Genomic DNA, 25,556 nt, shown 5'->3' on the forward strand with positions numbered 1-25,556 from the left:
CACACACACACACACACACTCACAGGCACACACCACAGTGCTAAGACTGATAGTGTGATTTAATCTCAATGTTGGGTTGAGACAGAAAGATCTCTTGGATTTATTCACCAGTAAATCTAGCCTAAATGGCGAGCTCCAAAGCGATGGGAGACCCTATCTTAATGCAGGTAAGAGCTGTTCCTGGCATCACTCCCATGTTGTCTTTTAATTGTCCGTCACAGATGTATACACACATGCACACTGTGGAGCCAGGGCGAGAATTCAGTATTGAGTGTTCATGTCTCTTTGTTTATATTTTTCATGTCCTGCCATGCGTTGTCCTACTTTCGTCTAAGCAGACAACTCTAATGCTGCCTCATTACATTTAATGTTTTCGAGCTTCTCTAAGTACTGCTGGTTATTGTCTGGGTAAAATTTTAAAGAGGTCAATTATTCGTTTATGATGAGGCCTCCTGTTCTTTTTCCCCTGTCCACTTTGGCATGTCTATTGTAGTTGAACATGTTCAGCTCAAATAAAAAGACATCAATTCTTTAACCCACAGTTACTTCTGATTACCATATTTATTGTTTCTATTTTCACTGAAACTACAGCATGATATCTATAATCCAGGGGTAGCTAATGCTTTTTCTTAGAAAGTAAATATATATTTTAAGCCCCCTTTCTAGGCAAGCCTATAATTCAGCCATGCTAATAGCTTGTTTAAAGTGACATTTCAGAAAATTCCCGGTGTTGACATTCTGGCTTGTGTCTACTAAGCAGTTCAGTTATTCAGTAAATATTATATTCAGTTGTTTTTTTCTGTGAGGAAATTCCCAAAGGCCTGATGTTACAACAATGAGCAGATAAGACTCTCCTATTTACAGGGACTCAACAGGAGCAAAGACTGAGTTCATTCTACCAATTTCTGAAATTAATTTGGCATTGACCTCGAGTAAGTGGATGTCAATGACTCATTTAGATCATTTCCGCACATTTATGACATTGATGTGCATGCACCTATAGGACATCACTCTGGCTGTATTAAACACATCCAGAAAACAGGATGTCCTTTCATTATAGGACATATTCTTCTGATAGCCTCAGCACTCCATTTGATTCTCTTATGCTTATAAGCTGCTAATACATGTTTTAGTCTAAATGATTAATTCTAATATACTTAGTCTACGTAATACATGTATGAGGTCAAGATATATCTGTCTGAATCACTTAAAATGCCTAACATACCCATTATCTTAATGAGCATTCATCAATAAGGATTTATATTTCTCATGACTCTTACTTCTTTTTGTCCAATATTTAAAATCTATTCCATCCTTTTTTAGCATCTCTATTTTTATCTGTTCTGAATGCCTCTTGAAACTCTCTCTTCTTTAAATTAGCAGTAGTATTTCTCTTGAGGGACCCCACATAACTGTTTTTCTGTTTACACTTCTACTTAATGCTGATTGCAAAGCTAATCTCCCATTTGATTAAAATAGACTAATATTAGGTGCAAATCATAGGTTCATTATTACATTTGTTCTTGAAAGAACTTTTACAACAAGAGTGTTATGAATGAGAATAGTCATTGTTTTGCTTTCCATTCTTCAAAGAAAAGAATATTTTAAATTCTGTTAAATTCTATTTACCTCGCAGTCAACTTTTTTTTTTGCATGGGTAAACTTCACTGTGTGCTTACTCTTTTATTCAAAATGGTCCAGTTTTAGATTGTACTATAACTTTTCCCACTTTATTTAAATTTAAAAATACTAAAAGTCCACTGACTTGAATCATGTCACCTTAAGGGCTAATTTTCATGATACCTAAATATCATACACCAATATAATTTTATTTATTAAATACCAGAATATTTGTACCCATATAAATGCTTCAAATGGAAGCAACAAGCAGTGCTACCCAGTTATGATACCTTTTTGACCTCAGCAATGAACAGCATAGCACCATAACTCTAAGGCTAGAGTAGAAACATACATATCTTGGCGGTAACCAATAGTTCTCAAACTGATCTTTTTTTTTTATTAGATATTTTCTTTATTTACGTGTCATACGATATCTTCTTTCCCAGTTTCCCCTCCAAAAGAAAGAAAAAAAAATAAAACAAAAACAAAAACAAACCCCTGTTCCCTCCCCCCTCTCCCTGCTCAACAACCCACCCTCTCCTGCTTACTGGCCCTCTCATTCCTCTACACTGGAACATAGAACTTTCACAGGGCCAAGGGCCTTTCCTGCCATTGATGACCTATGGCCATCGCTGGAGCCACTAGTCCCACCATGTGTATTCTTTGTTTGGTGTTTTAGTTCTTGGGAGCTCTGAGGGTACTAGTTCATATTGTTGTTCATTCTAAGGGGCTGCAAACCCTTCAGCTCCTTGGTTCCTTTCTCTAGCTCTTTCATTGGGAACCATGTGCTCAGTCCAATGGATAGCTGTGAGTCTCTACTTCTGTATTAGTCAGGCACTGTCAGAGCCTCTCAGGAGACAGCTATATCAAGCTTCTGTCAGCCAGCACTTGCTGGCATCCACAATAGTGTCTGGATTTGATGATTGATTATGGGAAGGATTCCTAGGTGCAGCAGTCTCTGGATTGTCCTTCCTTTGGTCTCTGCTCCATAGTTAGTCTCTGTAACTGCTTCCATAGGTATTTTCTTCCCCCTTTTAAGAAGGAATATAATGTCCACATTTTGGTCTTCCTTCTTCTTGAGTTTCTTGTGGTTTGTGTGTTGTACTTTGTGTATTCCAATATTCTGGATTAATATCCACTTATCAGAGAGAGAGTCCATACCATGTGTGTTCTTTTGTGATTGGGTTACCTCACTCAGGATGATATTCTCCAGATCCATCCATTTCTGTAGGAATTTCATAAATTCATTGTTTTTAATAGCTGAGTATTACTCTATTGTGTAGATGTACTACATTTTCTGTATTCATTTCTCTGTTGAGGGACATCTGGATTGATTTCAGTTTCTGGATATTATAAATAAGGCTGCTATGAACATAGTGGAGCATGTGTCCTTATTATATGTTGGAGCATCTTCGGGGCATATGCCCAGGAGTGATATAGCTGGGTCCCCTGGTAGTACTATGTCCAGTTTCCGGAGGAGCCGCCACACTGATTTTCAGAGTGGTTGCACCAGCTTGCAATCCTACCAACAAGGAAGGAGTGTTCCTCTTTCTCCACAACCTCTCCAGCACCTGCTGTCACCTGAGTTTTTTATCCTAGCCATTCTGACTGGTGTTAGGTGGAGTCTCAGGGTTGTTTTGATTTGCATTTTCCTGATGGCTAAGGATGTTGAACATTTCTTTAGGTGCTTCTCAGCCATTTGGTATTTGTCAGTTGAGAACGCTTTGTTTAGCTCTGTACCCCATTTTTAATAGGGTTATTTGGTTCTCTGGAGTCTAACTTCTTGACTTCTTTGTATATATTGGATATTAGCCCTTTATCAGATATAGGATTGATAAGGATCTTTTCCCAATTTGTTGGTTGCTGTTTTGCCCTATTGACAGTGTCTTTTGCCTTATAGAAACTTTGCAATTTTATGAGGTCCCATTTGCCAATTTTAATCTTAGAGCATAAGCCATTTGTGCTCTCTTCAGGAAATTTTCCCCTGTGCCCTTGTGCTCGAGGCTCTTCCCCATCAGGAATTCAAGGCCCATACTTAAACATAGTAAAAGCAATATATAGCAAACCAGTAGCCAACATCAAAATAAATGGAGAGAAACTTGAAGCAATCCTACTAAAATCATGGAGTAGACAAGGCTGTCCACTCTCTCCCTACCTATTCAACATTGTACTTGAAGTCCTAGCCAGAGCAATTAGACAACAAATGGAGATCCAAAGGATATGAACTGGAAAAGAAGAAGTCAAATTATCACTATTTGCTGATGATATGCTAGTATACTTAAGTGCCCCCAAAAATTCCACCAGAGAGCTCCTAAACCTGATAAACAACTTAAGCAAAGTAGCTGGATATAAAATTAACTCGAGCAAATCAGTGACCTTTCTCTACACAAAGGATAAACAGGCTGAGAAAGAAATTAAGGAAACAACACACTTCACAATAGTTACAAATAATATAAAATACCTTGGTGTGACTCTAACTAAGCAAGTAAAGGATCTGTTTGACAAGAACTTCAGTCTCTGAAGAAGGAAATTGAAGAAGATCTCAGAAGATAGAAAGATCTCCCATGCTTGAGGATTGGCAGGATTAATATAGTAAAAATGGCCATTTTACCAAAGGCAATCTACAGATTCAATGCAATCCCCATCAAAATTCCAACTCAATTCTTCACAAACTTAGAAAGCACAATTTGCAAATTCATCTGGAATTATAAAAAAACCCAGGATAGCCAAAACTATTCTCAACAATAAAGGAACCTCTGGTGGAATCACCATCCCGGACCTTAAGCTGTACTACAGAGCAATTGTGATAAAAACTGCATGGTATTGGTACAGTGACAGGCAGGTAGATCAATGGAATGGAAGTGACCCAGAAATGAACCCACAAACCTATGGTCACTTGATCTTTGACAAAGGAGCTTAAACCATCCAGTGGAAAAAAGACAGCATTTTCAACAAATGGTGCTGGGTCAATTGGCAGTTAGCATGTAGAAGAATGCAAATCAATCCATTCCTATCTCCTTGTACAAAGCTAAAGCCCAAGTGGATCAAGGACCTCCACATAAAATCTCTAACTGATCGTAAAACCTACATAACAAGAAGGAAAAAATGTCTTGTACTAGAAACCTAGCCAGCTACTCAGCACTCATGAAGCCATAGATCGTAGGGGACACCTACAGCCACCACTTTCCTAGACCAATGTAATCTACAATTATATTTGAACATTTGTTCTTGTGTTTGTGGATAAGTGTAGTCCTTACCCATCTTCAAGAAAATTTCCCTTTACAAAAGACTGAAAACGTTATAGAAAATCTACAACTGATGAAAATGTAGAGTTGTGGAGCCCAGTCCCAGTAATACATCTATAAAGCATTCCTGTACCTAGGCTCAGGGAACATTGCAGAAGAGAGAGTAAAAGATTGTTAAGAGCCAGGAGATCAAGAACTTCACTGTGAAACTCTGTGTTCTGGCATTGTTACAAGCCACACCCATAAGATCTCACTAAAATGAATGTCTAAGCATGAGATGAACAAGGCACTAATCTACATGCCAAAGTGGACAGGGGCCAAGACCACTAGGCCTCAAACTTATATTACAGGTAACTAAATAATGCTCAACGTGGAGGAAATGTCTTCTCCAGGCAAGGCCATACCACTTGGATATCCAGCAACAAATGATTGACTCTGAATACAAACATCAGTATAGCATTATTCAGACTGAGCTGGTTATATTTAGAAATATATGTGGCTATCCATATGCACATATGTATGCAACAATGATTAAAATAAGAGGCTGGAAAATTGAAAGGAAGCAAGGAGAGATATATGAGAGGACTTGGAAAGATCATATGGAAGTGAGAAACTGTGTAATCGTAATAAAAGAAAAATGAGACAAGAAATTAAGAGACCCAAGCTTTTCTACCGTGTGTTGATGGCCATAGAATTTGGATTTTAAGCTGAAAATCCATAGTTTGTAATGAGTTTACACTTCGGTGTGTTAAAGTGTTATCTGCTATTTACACCTCATCTCACAGTATGTCTCTTTTCCTTTTTATGTAATATAGACTTTCCCCTATTACTTCAAATTCCAGGTGGGTTTTTTTTTTCTGCACTGATTATTTTTAAGCCAAGCCTCACCTTGCAAAAGCCTAGCTATGGGCTTTAGGTATGCTCTGGGAATGTCAGAATGCCTCAGAGTGTCAAGGAGAACTTGCTTTGGGGAGCTTGCTGTTCGTATTTCCTCTGCTTAAAATAACATACTTCACTTTCACATGCCTTGGATCTCTCCTGGGATCCTGTCACTGTCCTCGAGGAACTGCAAACTGACTTTCTGACTCTTCCAGAGTCAGTAAGGTATATTACTGAGACATAGATCGAATTGAAAGTACATGCTTTCCATATTTGATTCCCATTCTGATACCTCATTGAAATTAGAATAAGAGAGTCATCAAAGGTAAGCTTGTCATGAAAGTTGAACTGGCTGATCTGTTCGACTGGTAAAACTACCATTGTTGGTCTACTGATTCAACAGCCAAGTCAGAGTAGGAAGTATGTCCAGGCAGGGTCCTGGATGTGTCAGCTTTGGGATTTCAGTACCCAGTGTATAGCAGGTTCTTGCCTTAAATGTTTGCAGCTGGTGTGATGCTAATGTACTGATCCTGTTTAGCATCCTCTCCTGTAAGCTCTTTGTTTCTCTGGACTCTCTTTATATCACGGTGCTATAGGGTCTATCATTAGATCACCATTCTCTTATTCATTATACCAAAAGGCCATGGCATCTAAAATGACCATCTCCTGTGAGGATTCTACTCAAATACACTTTGTAAGTGCCTTTGATTGGTATCTTAAAATTGGTAATTGCAAAAGGGAAACTCTGGGATTTCCATCTAAAGCTGACATACTCATGATTGACTTCATCCCTGTTTAGGGAGCTTTGTCCTGTCCTGTGATTAGGAAAACTCTTGGACTGATCCTTGGTTCTTATTTCCTTTGCATTCAAATCTCTCAAGTATTTTTGCAGTCCATCTATGCCTCATCACCTTCAGGGTTAAGAGCATAGCTAAGCCACTATTTGCTTTACTTGCCCATTGGTTTGTTTACATTCTTATTATTACTTCCCTCCTCACCATGTACTCTCAGTATAAAAGCTAGAGTGAGGTTTTGAAAGTACTCTTTATTGTCTTTCTTTGTGTTGTACACTTGATATTTTAACTATACCATGGGGAGTTTCTTTACTAGTCCTGTTCCTTTAGTGCTCAGTATGCTTCTTATATCTCCATGGGTATGTTTTTCCTTAATTTGCAGGAAGTTTTGTTCTGTGAATCTGTTGATGGTCAGGTCAATGTCATCAACATGGGATTTTTCTCATTCTGTACCTTATAATTAAAATACTTGGTCTTTCCCATGAAATATCAATGTTTATCCATGTTCAAAGCATTTGTGTGCTTTGCAATTTCTTCATAGTCTGTACTTGAGAGATTTTGTTCCTCCATATTGTCTTCAAGCTCTGAAGTTCTATCTTATATTTGACATATTCTACTGTTAAAACTTTCTCTGATTTTTTTTTCTGATTGTGTTATATGCTTTTATTTTCTCTTTGGACATCTTCATTTCAGCCTGAGTTTGCTTTAGTATTTCTATTTTTTTTGCTGAATTCAGGTTTCACATCATGTATTGCCATCATTACTTTATTCATCCATGTGTTTGTGTTTCCTCAGACATGACTGGAGTTTTTTTTCATCCTCTCCAAGTTCACTGACGCTTCTTTTCATGTCTTCTTACCATCCTTGAATAATTGCTCTTTTAAATTCTGAATCAAGGTGTTCATTTAAGTAATACTTATCAAAGAATATTTCACGAGAACTGGTAAGTTTGGATACAACGTAGTGTCTTGGCCCTTCATATTGTTTGCAGTTTTGTGATGTGATTCTGGTATGTAGATTTTCATGTGTTGTGAGTCTGATATGAGATGGTAGCATCCCTCAGGGTGAGCCAGTAGAGGATGTGATCAGCAGGAACGAGGCCTGGAGTGTAAGAAAGCTGGTTAAGCTTTGCTCTGGGTGTGCTCTTCAGGTAAACCACTGCACATGCTGTGTGTCTGGAGCTAGGACTGCGAGTATCGAGACTGTGAGGGTAGATGTGGTTTTATGACAACTTACCAACAAGAACCAATTTGGAGCTGTTGATGAGAGGTTGACTTATGAATCTGGGAATGCAGTTGGTGGGCAAGGTTCTGGAGAGTTTACCAGCAAAGCAGCATGCCTAGAGTTAGGCCTGGGGTGTGAACATGGCTGAGCTTGGTTCTTGCCCTAGAGGGCCAAGCCAAAGGAATATAAATTGCTGTGAAGAGGACTTTGGGTGCTATGCAAACGGTTACAGTAAATTATTAGAGAATAGAAAGCAATAAAATAGAATGATTTGGTTTACAGGTGCACAAATGTTCTCTACTACACTGTTGAGCAAAATCAGAAACAAGAGAAACTGGCAAAATTTCCCAAGGTCTCTGTTGAGGGACAGGCATAGGGACTGGTTATGAATAGTCTATTGAACATCTTAAGGAGTGTTGCAGCTAACACACAATAGTTCTGGGATGATAAGGATTCCTAACTTTGGCCTGCTGAATAAAAAGCACCAATAAAAGGCACTGAAACTGGATCTTAGTGGGTGTGGTGGTTTGAAAATGCTTGGTCCATGGGCAGTGACACTATTAGGAGGTGTGGCCTTATTGAAGGAGGTAAAGCCTTGTAGGAGGAAGTATGTCACTGTGAGTGGGGTTTGGATGCCTCCTCCTATGTGCAGGCTCCACCCAATGATGAAGAGAGACCCCCTGGATGCCTGCTGGAGAGTTTCTCCTCCTAGCTGTAGTTGGATCATTATGTAGAACTCTAAGCTTCTTCTCCAGCATGTCTGCCTAGATGCTGCCAAGCTTCCTGCCATGATGATAACAGACTAAACTTCTGAAACTGTAAGCCAACGTCTATTAAATGTTGTACTTGATAAGACCTGCCTTGGACATGGTGTCCCATCACAGCAATGGAAACCTTAAGACAGTGAGAGATTGAGATGTCATTGTATCTATGTATTTTATATATGTGATGAGTACACGCTAGCTGTCTTCAGACAGATCTGAAAAGGGCATCGGATCCCATTACAGATGGTTGGGAGCCACCATGTGGTCACTGGGAATTGAACTCAGGACCTCTGGAAGAGCAGTCAGTGATCTTAACCTGAGATGTCATTGTAAAATGCATATATCCAACAAGATGAAATCAGGAATGCATGCATGCCTCATCTCAGTTTCTGCAGCATCCAAGTGAGTTAGAACTTATTTTAAACCACTCTTAAAGGAAGAAAACTTAGGCTCAGGGATGCTAACTTAATGTTTTATTCATTTAAAAGGAAAAGGAAAGGAATATAGTCTTGAGACTGTTTGGCATGATTGCCAATGCTCTTAATGATTATATGGAGTTGGTCCTTTAATAGTTGTATAATCAGAATTGAAGGAAACATCCAATTCTTTGCACCTAATCAGTTCAATCAAATTAATACTTATTTGTGTGAATAGAACATCTAATGTAGATAGCACTTTCCAGGGCACTATAATTACATTCCTGATTATGTACCCTGGAGATATTAGAGGGGATCATTTGCAATAAGACTTTCTATATTAGTTATGAAATGTTAATATTTGTTTCTTTCATTTATTTACATGTTGTGAATGTCAGGTACAAGGAAGATAATTTGAATATATTATGTAGCCCTATAATTTTTGATATCATAGGAGATTCTTAATTTTGTGTTTAATAGCTTCTTATTAAGAAAGCTGAATAACTGAGACTTGATTGCCATCTTTCATGTGTCTATATTTCCAGGGTAGAGATTATGATTTGATACATTTTTAAATAATTTTGGGTTAACAGGTACATTGAAATTGTGCTAGAGGTTATTTCTTCCCAAGTGGTACTTCACCTATTTCTTCTTTAGTTATTGGCATGTAATATACTTATCAATTTCATTAATGACATGAAAATGATAACATGACCAGGGCAGTAGTGATGATCACATTAAGAGATGAAATTTGACTGAGAAAAAATAAATATAGATCTTTATAAGGCAAATAACAAGGTTTTGAGGTAAATATACCAGATCAATATTTCTTAATGTTCACATCATTACAAAGACAATAGTACTTTTTGTAACCCAGTGATATGGACATAAAATAATGCTGAATTTTATGAGTAATTCCTATAATTGAGGATTTTAAGCTCTGAGCACGGAGAACCTCCTCTCTCAATGTCATATAGCTGATAGCCTTGCTTCCTAGTTCCTGAGGATGTATACAAACTTCTACCACCACAATTACTAACGATGAGCTCCAGGCTAAACTTTATCATCTCCCAATGGGAGTTTTAGCTCCTCCCTAATGGCAGTCTCTTCAGTTGCAGATTCTCCCCTTCTCTATTCAATGATCATACTGTAGACATTCAGTTCTTTGCATGCTCTCTCATCATTTTCACCCTTAGAGCTTTCCCCTTCCACGTGAACATGTTGCTTCTTTCCCTCTTTTCATTGTTAGCAAATCCTTCACTTTCTGACTTCTTTTTGAGAACTCATGCTACAGAATGTTTTTATGTGCCCAGGAAAATAGCGCAGGGAGTAACAGTGCCTGTCCTGGAAATGTGAGGAACTGTGTTTGGATCCCTAGGACCCATATAAATTCTGGGCAGGCAGAGTGGCAACCTGCACCCCGGTGCCTGAGGAGCATACAAGGATGCCCAGAGCAAACTGAATTGATAAAGGGGCAAAATTTGCTTAGTGAGATACATCGCCCCGTACATACTGTGTAGTGGTTGAAACAGACGTGATATCAAACCTTTCTCTTCAGCATGCACACACATGGGCACATGCAGCTGCACACAAACCTGTGTGCTCACATTGTATAGGCCCACCATGTACAAATATTTACAAAAATTAATGGCTTTAAAAATAATGCTTCTTGTTCTCCCAATTCACATTTATATTTGTGTCAATAAGGTTCAGTTTTTCTGTGTTGTTCTACCAAAGTAAGCCATGTATTTTAATAGCCAATTGCTAATTTTCAGTCCTCATCTTATCTGTTCTCCCAGAAACCTTTGAAACTCATTTGACTGCCACTATCTACTTGATTGACAGGCCTTTCAGTACACATCCATCTTCTTGTCTTTTCTGTGTCATCAATTGCTTCTTTACTCTCCATTGCTCAATGTTCAGAGTGTCTTTTCTGTGGACATTCAAGTCCTTACTGACGTCATCCAGTCTTTTGTTTTCAGTTTATATTCAGTTGTGGTTTCAGATTTGTATATTCATCCTCCTCTGTGACATTTTTATTTACTGGGTAATAGTAATCTCAAATACAACCTGCAGAAAACAAAACACTTGGATTTTTACCAAACTTCTTCTAAAGTAATCTTTGTATCATATGATGGCTGTTTTACCCTTCCACAGATTTGTCTGAAAATGTGAATCTCTACTAAAGCCAGAAGTCTCTGATTCTTTTCCCCTCTTTATATAATCCACATCTAGTGAGTTAAGAAATTTTGCATAGTTTCATAAAATAAAAGTATCTAGTTAATCAGATACAATGACATTTAATAATTATTTTAATAAAGTATACATTAATTAATAAGAAATTTAGAAACCTTTTCTGTGTTATACATCAAATAAAAATCTTGTTAGATTAATTACTGCCAAAAATTTATTTTAATAAAGGCACTTATTAATCAAATAGAATGGATTTTAAATGAAAATGTTACACCATTTTGGCTATGTGATCTTAACTATGTTTGATGATTAGTATAAAATAACTTTTCATATACACTAGAAAGGAAGAAAGGCTTCCTCATGAGGATTTCTTGAGGTCCACACAATGCCATACAAAGTCCTTTGATGAATGTAGGTATTGACCTATTGTGATTATTCTTAACTGAATTAAAGCATGACAGTTATTGGCTTTATCTTCTAAACAAAATTCTTGGGGAAAGTAAAATTAAACAGGAAATGATGTTCTTTCTACCATGGCAACGGTAGCTGTAGAGATCCTGAAGAATAAGAAAGACAATGTATGAATAGGGCATTAGTGTGGTCTACAGTTGTTCCAACATTGTCCTTGCTTCTATAACATTATGAGCTTTTTAAAGCATGAGATACAGAATAGAATTTTCATTCACTTCGACTGCTGCTTTTATGAACAAAGCTTTATCATTTCATACCAACTCAATATGATTCCAAGTCTTTTCCACAGGACTGGTAACTATTTTGGCTCCTTCCTTCCTACCATTTGCATCACTTTCTTATGAAATGGCTTAAAGAAAGTGTTTTACATAACGAAGACAAGAACTTCTACTTTTTTATTGGTTATTTTCTTTATTTACATTTCAAATGTTATCCGCTTTTCCCATCCCCCGCTCCTGGAAACTCCATATCCTACCCCCTACCTCTGCTTCAATGAGAGTGTGTTCCAGTCCACCCACTCCTGCCTCCCTGCCCTGGCATTCCCATACACTGGGGCATTTGAGCCTTCACAGGACCAAGGGCCTCTCCTCTGATTGCACTTCTCTTATTCAGTGACACTTTCCCCCAGTGCTTTGTAGTTGCAGAGAAATGAATTAATTTGTATGTATAGATAAGGAAGTTGCTAAATATAGATTAGCAAAGTCTTGCCTTCATTTATATAACATAACCTATTAAATATCATAAAGACCTTTGGAACTACTACATTGTTTTATTAAAATATGGACTGATATTTGAACGATAGTTAATCTTTTCTTCATTAATTCACCAAAAGCTTGCCTATTCTGTATAAAGTTGTATGCATACCATATGTGATATGAACATAAAGATACATACTGTGAGATCTGGAAATGGATAAATATCTCAGAGAAGCTGTGAGAAAGGAGAATGAATAGCTAGCTAGCAATAACTTAGCGAGCTATCATAGTCCACACAGACTCCGTCAGAATCAATGTCCATCTGGGCTCCACCACTCATTCCATCTGGCATGATTTACAATAGAATATATTCTGGCAAAATTATTTGTTATCATATAGCGCTATGGTGCAAATTATAGCAATATGCCTATGTTTCCTTCCCTTTCCTTCCTCCTCCTCCCTTTCTTTCTCTGAGTTTCATCCTTCATTCTTCTTTTATGATGTCCTCTTTTTACCTTAAGAGTTTACCACAAACAGAAAATGAGCAGCCAGTTTAATATGTTGTTTAAGTTTCAAAAATTCTCATCACCATAGCAAACTTCTGAGCTTCTTATCCATGTGCATAAATGAATACGTTAAAGGCAAATGGCTTACATGAAATGGAATGTGTCTTACTTCTTCTTAAGATGTCTATTTAGTTTAATGTATGTATATTTGTCTGTATGCTCATATGTGATGGAACATCCAGAGGCCATAGAGGGCATTGGATTTCTTGGGGAAAGAACTGTGCAGGCATTAATAAGCCTACCAGTGTTGGTTCTTGCATCTGAACGCTGAGTCTCCTCATTGAGCCACACACACTTTGATTGTGGATCCATCTCTTCACAACTACTTACAATAGTGGTTTGTAACCTTCTGAATGCTATAAACTTTTAGTATATGCCTTATGTTGTGGTGTCCCCCACAACTATAAAATTACCTTCACTGCTACTTCATAACTAAATTTTTTTCTGTTGTTATGAATTGTAATATAAATATCTGTGTTTTTCAATGTCCTTAGCAAACTCCTGTGAAATGGTCAATCTGCAACTCACAGATTGAAAACCACCAATTGAGAAGAAAATTATTTTGAAGTACTGTACTATGTCTTTGAACTATATCTTTATATTGACAGACTACATAATAACACGTTCTGAAGCATCTTAGGATTCTTCTAAGTGCAAGCTTCTAATAATCATGTTAGAAGGCTGTGGAATATCCTCTGAGGCAGAATGACATAGGAGATGATTTGGGGGAGTCAATTAAAAACAGTGTTGGAATTAAAAGTTCTGCTTATCAAGTTTTAAGAAAGTATAATTTACTTGTATTTCAAATATTGCTTTTTCATTTGACATCTGTAAAAATTCACGTGTTTGGGACAGCTATATTTAAACTTTATAAAGTTTATATTTTCCATTTACATCTTTTTGTACATCTTCAGAATATGTTAAGCAATTGTCTATCTATTGTAACTAAAATAGATTCTTTAGTTTTCTTTCATATAGTATTTCTTACTGCATATTTTACAATCATTCTCCCGTGCCTGGGAACAATATCAGTCAATGAAACCCTTGATTATTAGCCACTAATGTATGCAGAAGCAAATATATGATGAGAGAAAATGAATAAAGAGCAAGGCAGACTTAATAGACTATAGTCTTATAATTATGTTAGTCAAGAATTCATATATAATATTAATATACTACTGATGTCTAAAGATGGCATATTGACATGTACACATGATTGAAGCATAAACAGCTTAATGAACATATTTCCATGTTCTCATGCAATTTACCTCCACGAATTCAGCTCCAACAATTCATCTTATGTGGATTTCCTCATGGGCAGAATTTCTTCAGACTTATGCAATTTTCATAAAGATTTACAAGTATGTTCTCCTTCTAAATGTTTCAAAAGTTCTCTAAACAGTGGCATAATTTTGTCTTTGCTGTGAGTAGGAAAGCCACAAGTCAAGCTTGCCAATGGTACTTTTTGCTATTATCTATTGTTCAAGTCTAATAATTCATAGTTCCTTTTCAGTTCGAGTATCACTAACAAAAGACACTATAGAACTAATTATGCTACATTATTAACAAATCCATACTCTGTGTTTTACCATTTAACAGAACAATTTTGCAAAGAAAAATATCAGAATATATGTTTTTCTTTAGGAATGTATAAATGAAAATCAACTGATAATGCTTAAATTTGTGACTAGTACCAGAGAAGTATTCCAGTCCTTCAATTAGCCACGAAGCTGCAGGTTTGAGCTTGAGAAGCAAATTCTACTCATGGATTTCTGGTGAACACAAAGTGATTGCTTAGGGAATTGAAGGGAATTGAAGAGTGAAACAAATGGTATGAAAATGTCAATTTTTAATAGTTTTAGTCTTCTTTCATTTGCTTTTCTAAAAATAGAACATGCCTATTAAGTGTCAGTGATGTTTCTATTTCATATGCTAAATTTAATTTTAGAATATCATAACAGATTAATTTGTAAAAATGAATATATCCATAGTTAAGTTAAACCTCAGCAGGCTATTTTTTATGACCGACAAATCCTACCAAGCTTTTAAAAATAGGCTAAATTCAAGAGAATAAACTGGCTGAAAACCACATCTTTGGACAAAGTGTTTGACCCAAAACTTAGAGCAGTATTGAAATTCCTCAGGGATATTATTTCCAGAACTATTATGGCTCTTTAGGGCTGACTGAATTGAGCAGTGTTGGGAAATTGTATGCATGTGGTGGACTAACTTTAATTCTCAGTGTTTGCTTTAAGCAGCACACAAGCCAAGTAGTTGTAGTTTTTCATTTTTTAATAAGCCAAACTCTCCCTGTCCAATGATATAGTTTGAACAATGCTCATGATTTTCACAATGATGGTGGGAAAAATCTTCACCTTGGCCTCAATTACGTCCATGAATGTAGCTAGTTACGTAAGCTTGACCGTAGCTAGAGTAGAATACCACTTTCCCTACCGCTGTCAGGCAGAGGACAAAACTGTCTTGTTTCCAAATCAGATTTTAGAACAATGTGATAATATCATTAACATTATGTAGAGAGAGCAACTCTAAATCTGAGCTCTCTGTTGGGTCTGTTCATCATAGACAGTAAGACTATAAAATCAATTTAAATCTTAAACCCATTTAAAAGTATCCCATGAGGTTAGAAATAATAGGGGGGTATATTAACTGAAAAAAAAAGGATATTATGAGTACTTCAATAATTATCAACATTATGCTCTAAAAACTTGTCGTAACACAAGCAATACTTAGCAAGTTATTGATACTAGAGAAAAATATTTAGAGTTTCATTTAAGTAAAAAATAAATCCAAACCAAATGAAAACTGAAATAACAAAGGGTGCAAGCATGTCAAAAGGAAACAGAATCCAAACTGGTGAGGAGATACTGTAAGCAGAAGGAAAGTATGGGGACATCTAAAATCCCAAGTGACATAGCAAAGGAGCGGAAAGTATGGGGACATGTAAATTACCAAGTGACATAGCAAAGGAGCAAATACATAGAACAGTTTATACAAATATGAATAGATGATTAAAGTAGATGAAGACTAGGTAAACCTTTTCCCCCCTTTTCTACCTGTGTATGTGTACATATTTGTATGTTTACAGTGTGTGTGTATCTGTGCGTGTCTGTATGTCTTTGTGTCCCTGCATGGGGAGGCCTGAGATTGATATTGAGAATCATCTTATTGAGGAAGGGGTTCCCATTACAACCTAGAGCTCCCTAATACGCCTTGTCTCGCAAGCTAGCTCGCTCTAGAGATCCTGTCTCTGGGATCAGTAGCTGCTGAGCTACAGCTGCCTAACATTTGCCTTAAACATGGAGCAGTCTACCCAGTTCTGGCAAACTTTCTTTAATGAATTCCTTTTAACACATGTAGGTACTTTCCAAGACAAAAACCCAGGTCCCTGATTTGCTTCCCAAGTGTTGTGAGTATAAGTAAATAATAATTTGAAAATGCTATATTAGCCCCGAAAAGCCTGAACATACAGTGATCCTCTTGGCTCAGCCTCCTAATCTAGTATTAATATTATGTGTGTGCCTAGTGGTAGTTTGTGACCTTCACCACCCTTTTATCACCTGCCTCTTCAAAGTAGGTGGTTCCAAGCCCTTGATGATGTCTAGTTGTTTGAACTTAAATATTTTTGCTAAGACAGTCTTTTGGGTCATTCCAATTCATTCCTGACATCTCCACCCTTTGAACCATGTGTAAATGGAACATTTATTTTTACCTCAAGAAGTTGCCAAGTCATCCAAACCTAATCTTTTATACAGAGTGAATAATTGTTTAAAGACAGAAAAATAAGCATGTTTAACAAACTATTTCAGTCCTTACAAACACTTAATGAATCTTCCATTAAAGTTCCCCTGTATGTAAATACATTTATTAGCTGCTTTATATAAGAAATGGGCTTGATTAAAAAAATGTGACACTTTAAGTGTTTTAATATTATTTTTTAGCTAAGTTAGAAATGGCTGAATAATGAACATGTTGCATTTGTGATTTTTTTATAGTCCAGAAAGAAGACATTATTTGAATTTTATTAATAAATATTCCTGATATTACAGAGATTTACAGGATTGTAGCTATTGCTTCCCAGCATTGTAGTTAGTTTTATATTGATCTATATGAAAGAATTCTCACCTTATAAAGGCTGTACAGAAAATTGACACCATTGGAAAGATTGAAAGTAGACAGAGAGATTGGAGATTTAAAAAAAATCCAAAAAAAAACAGAGTAATAAAAACAAGCTTCAGTTACTAAATGCAGCTTTCACAGCATGTGAAGCAAGCTCCACGTTCGTCAGAAGAGGTCCTCTGAATAACACTGTGCATGCATCCCTGAAATGAAACTGTATGTTATTGGTTAACCAGGATATTTAGCATAATCACTCTGCTAGACTGTGGTGAAGGGAGGTGATTATCACTGAGAACAGATGGGCAGGTCCACAGCACTGCCAGATTCTGCACAGGCTCCATTTATCGTTGGTTCTTGCTTCTTTCCTTCTGTGTTTTTAATTTAAAAAAAAAAAAAAAGAAAAACACTACATTATAAAGAGCTAGCTGCATGAAAGGTCAGTAGCTGGTGCCCTTTGAGCTTACATTTCAAACGGAGAAGAAAGCTTCTAAAAGCTATTCCTGTGTATCCAGGAAGGATGGGGCAGATTTCATTTTACTCTGTAGTCTCCCTCAATGCATGCACGGATTTATCTGCACGTTAAGCTCTCGGCTCGGCGTCTGTAGCTCCTGTGGATTATACTGTCTCTGTGATCTGAAATGATTTTCTCGGATATGAGTACCGTCTCTGGCTCCCCTAAAGTGCATCTTCCTAATGGGACCCGGTTTTACACTTTTCAAGTAAGTGTGCTTTAAATGGCTTCACTATGGAGGAAGTTAATATACAGTCAAACTTTTAATAAAGAGGAAATAATGAAAGGAAAAGTAGGCAGCGGTGGAGTAGCAAGTGGGGGTACCTAGTGGGTAATGTGCAAGCAATTAGTCTGTTTTTAAACGTGAAGAAGGGATGGCAGTAGCCTTCTCTGTGAATTCCGGCTAAATAATGGTGAATGATTGATTTCACGGACGTTTTTAAATACTCTTTTGTATTGTCATGGAAAGGTATGGAGATGTGTCGTGCTTACTGTGTGTTTTTAAAGCTGCAATATAGTGAATGCTGTGCATCTCCGTCTCTCATGTATCACAGAGTAGAATTTAAAGGCATTAATAGAAGTTTACAAACTAAGTCCTCAGTGAGGAAAAATCTGTCTTTCATATACACATCATATGATAATGCCTGTTATCTAATTGTGTTAGCTGGGATGCAAAAGCAATCGCAATTACAGGAGACTTAACCACCATGTTTACTATGCTTTTCAATTTGAGGTAAAGTAGAAACTAATTAGGATAGATTTTTCTCTGTTATCAAAGAGTCAAAATGATTTATGTGAATTACAAAGGTGTTGCTTGCCAAATGTGTCTCAAACGCCTGGGGATAAATCAGTTCTTGATGTAGAAAATGCTTAATTCTAAACCAAATCAGATTTTACTTCTTTTTTTTTTAATGCTCAAATGTGTGTATCTTTCAGTAGTAAGGCTGACTTTATAATTCGGTGTTGTTGTTTCTGCAAGAGACAACGAGCCTCTTCTTACTGCACGGTTTTTATTGTGATAAGAGAAATGCCTTTCATTTAATTATCGTTTTTGCTGTATATGATGTTCTGGAATAAAAGCAAAGATACAGAAGTAAAATATGGAAATGGTATCAAGAATCTGTGTAAATGAATATTGGATTTCTACAAGTTTCTTTTGCAAAGTCTAATCTCTGGATACATTTGTTCTCTCTCTCTCTTCCCTTTATACTTTTATTTTTAATCTTGTCACCTCTCCTGTTTTACACTGATGTCTACTGATAGTGTGTGCCTGTTCTGTGTTGTTCCGGAATATATTCTCTTCTCAGAGCCAATCTGCTTATTTGTGGCAGTGATTCAAAATGCCACTGCCCTAAGGCTCTGCACAGAAGCATTACTTTTTTTTTTCCTTCCTTGTACACTGAGACATAAACACTCTTTACAATACCCCGAAACCGACTGTGTAGGCAGCTTTGGACTCTAGGTATTCTACCACAGTGTTTCCAAGTTTAAGGGTCAGTGATTTCCACATGCTCGGTCAAGACACAGGCTTCTTGCAATTCCTTCAGTGGAGGTCTTGCTGATACCTTCCTCAGCAGGCGATTTTTTCCTCTGAAAATGCAGAAGAATAACTTCTAACCACTGTTGCGTTGAGGTGATAACACACTCAGGTAAAAACCCTTAGTGTTCAGACAATGCATAAACTTTACCAAGTACAAAGCCACTTTTTCAATGTTCTCGATCCCATAAAGCAGCACTTGATCTTGGAGTTTGCAGTAACAAGCAAGGGGTTAAGATTGGGTGATTGTGTCTTTGAGGTTATTACTTAGGATTTTTGTTGTAGAGAAGACAATTCCTAAAGCATGAGATAAAGGCTTGGTAGTTGAATCCTTATTTTTACTTTCAAAATGAATAAGTTATTATTCTTATTATTCTTACTTGTGTGACTTAATCTATTACTATTATTTAATCTTTTTTTACAGTCCATTCATTACCCCTCTCCCAGTCTACCCTCTGACTGTTTCTCATCCCATGCTTCTTCCCCCTTTCCCAAGAGGATGTCACCTCTCATCCCCACCCACCACCACCACATTCATTCTACTTAACCTCTTTGGCCTAAATACTGCAAAAAGAGAAATCAAAGTAAATGCTGTAAAGAAAAGTATCTTATGAAAAGATTAAAGTTTTAAAATGTAACTATTGTTGAAGTGGTGACTTATGTTTCTGAGAGGAACCTTCTGCAAGGAATTAGGATTTCAGAGCTGATGTTCTTAAAATTATGCCATCACAGAAGAAACACACACAGGGACACTAGACACTCTGGCATGGAGAGCATGGGACTTTAGTTCCATCGCTTCATTAAGAATATAAACCACTCTTACCATTTTCTGAAGTTTATGTTGTCAAATTTTATGGGTACCACCTAGAATATTTTTATTGAATAATTTCAAAGGTGAAAAGGCAAACGACCAATGAGAAGTATGATTATACACTAGGAAACAAGAGTTTATTTTCACTGTATTTTAATTTAGTAAAATATATCCATACCTTTACATATACACATTCAAACACATTTTGTGCAGAATATCTGACACAATTAATTTTTATATGTGTGAATTCTCACTTCCATGTTGCTATGAATATACTAGTGTTTACATATTTGGGTTCAGAAGATCCTAGAGTCAATGTGATCCCAGTACACAGTTTATAAATTATATTTACTGAGCCAAAACTGAAGCTCTATAATTTTTGTGATGCCCATGGGCAGTCAAAAATTTAAGACAATATACTAGCAAGTTGTTGCTGTATTTATACACACAATTGTATAAAACTTTATAATACTAAAATGTACACAAGTGGGAAACATGTCTTCATACAAATTTATATATATATATATATATATATATATGCCATCTGTAGATATACATATGAGAATCAACTTAATTCTTTTTACTTTTATATATATACACACAGAGACATACAAGCCTGATTTCATTATGTCCCTTCAAACTTGGTCTTTCTAAATGAAACCACCTGTTTCAAACTTCTAGATGGGCTAGGCACAAAACATTTTGATCATTCCAAAATACCAATGTACAATGTGGATCTTCCCATTTCCTAGACTTATAACAACATTCACCCAGTCATTGACCTTTCTTCTGCCTTTATGTATTTCATTCATCATAAGCCTATGTAGTGGTTTATTGAAAACAAAGCAAAACCAAAAAAAAAAAATTATGCTGTTATGAAAAACAAAAAGTCTGTCACAGACTCCCCAAATCAAAGCATTTTACTTCAGGAGATATTTTTACTTCTTTTTGTCACAGAAGAACGTTTTGTGTCACTAATGCATTGTGTGTTAAGCCTGTGTAGAAGAGGCTTTCTAGAATCCTCACACACAGAGACATCCAGAAATAAACATGTCTTCCTGAGTATGAAACCATAACCTCTCATTTCTGTGGTTGACTTAATTCACAAACTCCTTCTTAGGGGATGAAGTCCTTCTTCCTATTCTGTCCTCAAATGCCCCTTGTCACTTGGAACTCATGGAACACACAGTTCTACTTTACTAGAAAATTGCATGTTTTGTGTTGCCTTTGCTTCTTCTTCCCTTTGTGCATTGGAAAAATGTTTCCTTAAAAACTCATCTAAAAAAAGCATCTTTTTCCATAAGGTTTTTAGGAATTCTTCCATACTGTGTTCAAGGTGTTTCCGTGGCTCTTCTTTGCCTGTTCATCCTACTACTGAACAAGCTTGTCTTCTTCTGTATAATATGTGAGGCCTTTTTATTAATTCACCTGTAACATGTGGGTGCCTACAGTATCTCTGAGTAGTAAGCTGTGATGATTTATTAAAGAAGTTAACAATACACTTTTAAAAATAGTTACATAGGTAGTAAAGAGTAACATCTAGTTAATAGAGACAATAGAACATTGCTTGTGTAAATAAAATATGTTTGATACTAGCCCTTTCTACACTATATAATATGTGCTAATTTGCATAAGTGAACAAAGAAAACTTCCCATTTTATCAATATATACAACTTATATAATAGTTAGCCAATACCATTTTGTCAATTTTCTTTACATTATTTGCCACTTTACTAACTTCTTTGTTTATATTTAATCTGGACTAGTTTTTCATTTATTTATTTTTTTTATTTTTTGAGACTTTCACACATGAGTATTACATTGTGGCCCCTCCCTCTGGTCTCTAACTTCTGTGTTCCCTTCCAAGTCCATCTCAAATTCATGACATATTTTTTAATTATTATATTGTTACATCTCTCTATCTATCATCTATTTATTATCTGTCTATACATCTAGCTAGCTGTATGCATGTATGTATGTATGTATGCATGAGTACATATATAAATACAAATTTAGCTCCATTTAGTTCTGCTCACATGTATATGTGTTTAGGACTGACAACTTGTTATATCAGGAGAATTAACCCTGGAGAAGACTGATACCCTCTCTCGGCACCAATAGATTGCTTGTAAATTTTCATCTAGGAGCCTTGAGAGCTTTCCCACATCCACAATGACAACCTGTGTTGTCATCATGCAAGTCTTGTTCATGACATCCTATTCGTTCATGGGTGTGGCTTTTTTGTCACAGTGGAGGGTACTGTGGGTAAGCAGCTCTCTTGGGCCCCTCATTATCAGTTTCCAGTTAACAGTGAGTATAAGGTTGGCACTGGAGATGTAGCAATTGGGGTTTGGCCCACCATAGCCAGTTTTCTGCATTTTGACTGGTTTGTGAATTTCTGTCATCACCACCTGTTATACAAAGACATTTCTTTGAGGACAGGTTAGATATGATTTCACTTGATCTAGTTGCCTAGCAGAAGTTGAAGATAAGACCCACTGCTGAAGTTACCATGTATTTAGAGCACAGAATGTGGAAAAATTGAACAAGAGGTTACTGAAAGCTTCCTCCCTTGAGAAGTAGCTCTCATGGTACACGAAAGCAGAGTCTTAGGTGCATAGAGAGAACCACAACCGATAGCCCCACACTGCTGTAAAGCAGACAAACAACAGTGAATACCCATCAAGGTTTTCCCAATGATATAATAGTGGAACATTTATTTTAGAGTAACTAAGACCTGTCTAACTTTCACTCAACAGGAGAAATTCATGACTTGTACCATAAAGCTAGCCAGCTGCCCACGACTGGAGTGGTGATGGATGCTCAGAGGAGACCCTTTTATGGCCACTTTCTTAAATTAGTATAATTTCTAACATCATTCTAAATACTGATTTTTATACCTAAAGGTACGCGTCATACTTGCCCTTCATCAAGCCAGAGGATTTAAAACTGATTGAGCTATATTTTCAAATTTAATAGATGAGATTAGCATTTGGAATCTGTAAAAGGTGAAAATGACTAGTCTTGAAGTTCCAATTGGCATAAAAGCTCTCACTCAGGAGATATCATGGGTAATTGGTGTGTATAATGTATCGTTATAATCAAACAACATTGACAGGGTAATTCTGAGATTCTAGAAATGTACTAGATTTTTGTATATTTTACCATTTTGTTATTGCCCAAAATTTCAAACTTATTTTTATACTCAAGGATCACATACAACATTTCATTAATAATTTAAGATATATCTGGAAATACCTGTGAGAATGCTTTGCACAAGTTGTGTGATTAAAAAGGATAGTGAAGAAAATGCCGAGCTAACCTTATAATAATCATGGGAAAACACACGTCTTCTCTGGCTTATGTAGTAATACTGGCTAATTTTCCAAGAGCTACACAAGAGCTGGACTTCCCTTTGCTTTCTGATTGTGCACATTCTTGATGACATCACGTCATGCACAGAGCTACTAACTGAGGTTTTGGACAAGAAAATATAGCATAATGAGAATTGTAGAAAAAAAGAGGTAAAAATAAAATACACAAATGCAATGGTTAAAAAAAAAGTGATTGTCATTTTAGGAACATACACTTGGGGTTTAAAGATTCCCAGTGAAGGGTCCTGGCTTGGAAGTTTTCTGCAGTTATGAGTCGATATTGCTTTAAGTAAGAATTGGCCAAGAGAGAGCAATTCACTAGTTTCTAAAAAAAGCCACATGATTTGCAATGGTGGCAATAGTGTATAGATGAAAGATACAAAACATACCAAAAGGGTGTTATTGTGGTAAAGAACAATTAATAAGATACTGCTTAAATTGAGTGTAACGATGCTCAAAAAGAAACCACTTCTGCCCCATTGAATCTGTTCCCTGAAGGGGAACATATAATTAAATACAGCACAAAAGTATTCTGAGACAACTTAATTTTATTAATATTTTAATGTATGGTATTTTAATCTTTTTCTTTTCCTCTTTTGACTACTTATTTTTTACAATAAAATTGAATAAGATAAAACAAAAAATAACATGTTGAAGTTGGACAAAATAAACACATTGAAGAAAAAGAGCCTAGGAACTGGAAGCAGATATCCACTCATTTGCACACTCAGGAATCCCACAAAAACATTAAACTGGAAACTCTACTGTATGTGTAAAGGGCCTGGTACAGACCTGGGCAGGCCCTATGCATGCTTCCTCAGTCTCTGTGAGTTCCTATGTGATTTAGTCATGTTCACCAAAGAGTCTTAAGTCTCTCTCCTTAATGTCCTCCATCACCACTGGCTGCTAAACTGATTTTGTAGGGAATTAACGGAGACATTGTATTCCAAAGTTCTCTCCATACTGTCTGACTGTGTGCTTCTGTGTTTTTTCCCATCTGCTGCCAAAGGAAGTTTCTATTCAAGCAAGGCTGAATAGAGCAATGCTGTGGTCTATTAATATTGCAGGATATCATTTTCTTGCTACTTTTTAAAGAACAGTACTGTTTGGTTTTCCTCTGGGCCCTTGTGCACTCTAGTTACAAGTTCTTGTTCATCCAATCCGTGCCAGGTATGAGTCCCATCTCATTGAGTGAAAATTAAGTCAGAACAGATATTGACTGGCTACTCCCACAAGATTTGTGCCATCATGGTCCTAGTATACCATGCAGGCAGGATAGCATTGTTGATCAAAAGTTTTGTGGTTGGTTTGATGTTTACATATCTCCTTTGGCACCTTGGAGAATATCTTTCTGTACCAAAGATTGCAGCATCTAGAAGTATAGGCTATATACATGTAGTAGCTCTACTCCTTCTTGTTCAGTGAGTTGTGTAGGCCTTTGTCATGAGTACTGGGATTTTACCTTTACTTTGTGGAGAACAGCCTATAGTCTTAGAAACAGAGTTGTTTGGGAATTCCCATGAGACTCCTTTCAATGACAACAACATAAGTAGGTGTTGCCTAAATATGGTTCTGCTATTGAATAGATATAGAAAGAGAAGACAATTTTTTCCTGATCCTGATTTTGGTGGATTTGTTTTGAGTTGCTCTCCATTTAAGTTGGTATTGGCTATATGCTTGTTATTAACTAGATTTATTATATTAATGTATCTACTTGATATTTCTAATATTTTAGGACTTCTTTTCATGAAGGAGTGTTGGATTTTGTCAAAGGTCTTTTCTGTATCTAATAAGATGATCCTTTGCTTTTTGTCTTTCAGTTTGTTTATACAATGTATTAAACATATAAATTTACATATGGATGAAGTTTCCTTGATCATAGTGAATGATCGTTTTGGTGTTTTCATTTACTTAAGTTTCAAGTATTTTATTAATTGTTGTATCTATGTTCTTAAAGAAAACTACTCTGTAATTCTCTTTAATGGGTCCTTTGTGGTTTGCTTATTAGGGTAACTGTGACTTCAAGAAACAAAATCTGCAAAGTTCCTTCTATTTCTACTTTATCGAATAATTTGAGGGGTGTTGGCATCAATTTTATCTTTGAAAGTTTAGTTGAATTCTGAACAAAACCATCAAGCACTGGGCATTTTGGTTGGTAAACTTTTTACTACTACTTCTATTTCACCGGGGGTTATAGGTGTGTTAAAAATTGCTTATCATAGCCAGGTGATGGTGGTACATGCTTTTAATCCCAGCACTTGGCAGGCAGAGGCAGGTGAATTTCTGAGTTTGAGGCCAGCCTGGTCTACAGGGTGAGTT

The 25,556-nt window shown here is 36.4% G+C and overlaps 1 protein-coding gene across 36 annotated transcripts in view; it reads left to right on the forward strand.

Annotated features, from left to right (window-relative positions):
- Positions 1-25,556, forward strand: part of Ppfia2 (PTPRF interacting protein alpha 2) — a 446,664-nt gene that overhangs the window by 136,383 nt on the left and 284,725 nt on the right. For 4 of the 36 annotated variants that reach the window (XM_031348828.1, XM_031348836.1, XM_031348830.1 and 1 more), the window contains exon 1: positions 17,239-17,723. The exons of 14 other annotated variants lie outside the window; for them this stretch is intronic. In XM_031348828.1, the coding sequence (XP_031204688.1) occupies positions 17,643-17,723 (81 nt within the window). In that variant the 5' untranslated portion in view covers positions 17,239-17,642. Of the gene's footprint in view, positions 1-17,232; positions 17,724-25,556 lie in introns of those variants that run through there. 18 more of the 36 variants (XM_031348842.1, XM_031348843.1, XM_031348849.1 and 15 more) reach the window with 8 other exon arrangements.

Source organism: Mastomys coucha, unplaced genomic scaffold (assembly GCF_008632895.1).
Source record: "Mastomys coucha isolate ucsf_1 unplaced genomic scaffold, UCSF_Mcou_1 pScaffold4, whole genome shotgun sequence".
In the NCBI taxonomy this organism is placed as follows: domain Eukaryota; kingdom Metazoa; phylum Chordata; class Mammalia; order Rodentia; family Muridae; genus Mastomys; species Mastomys coucha.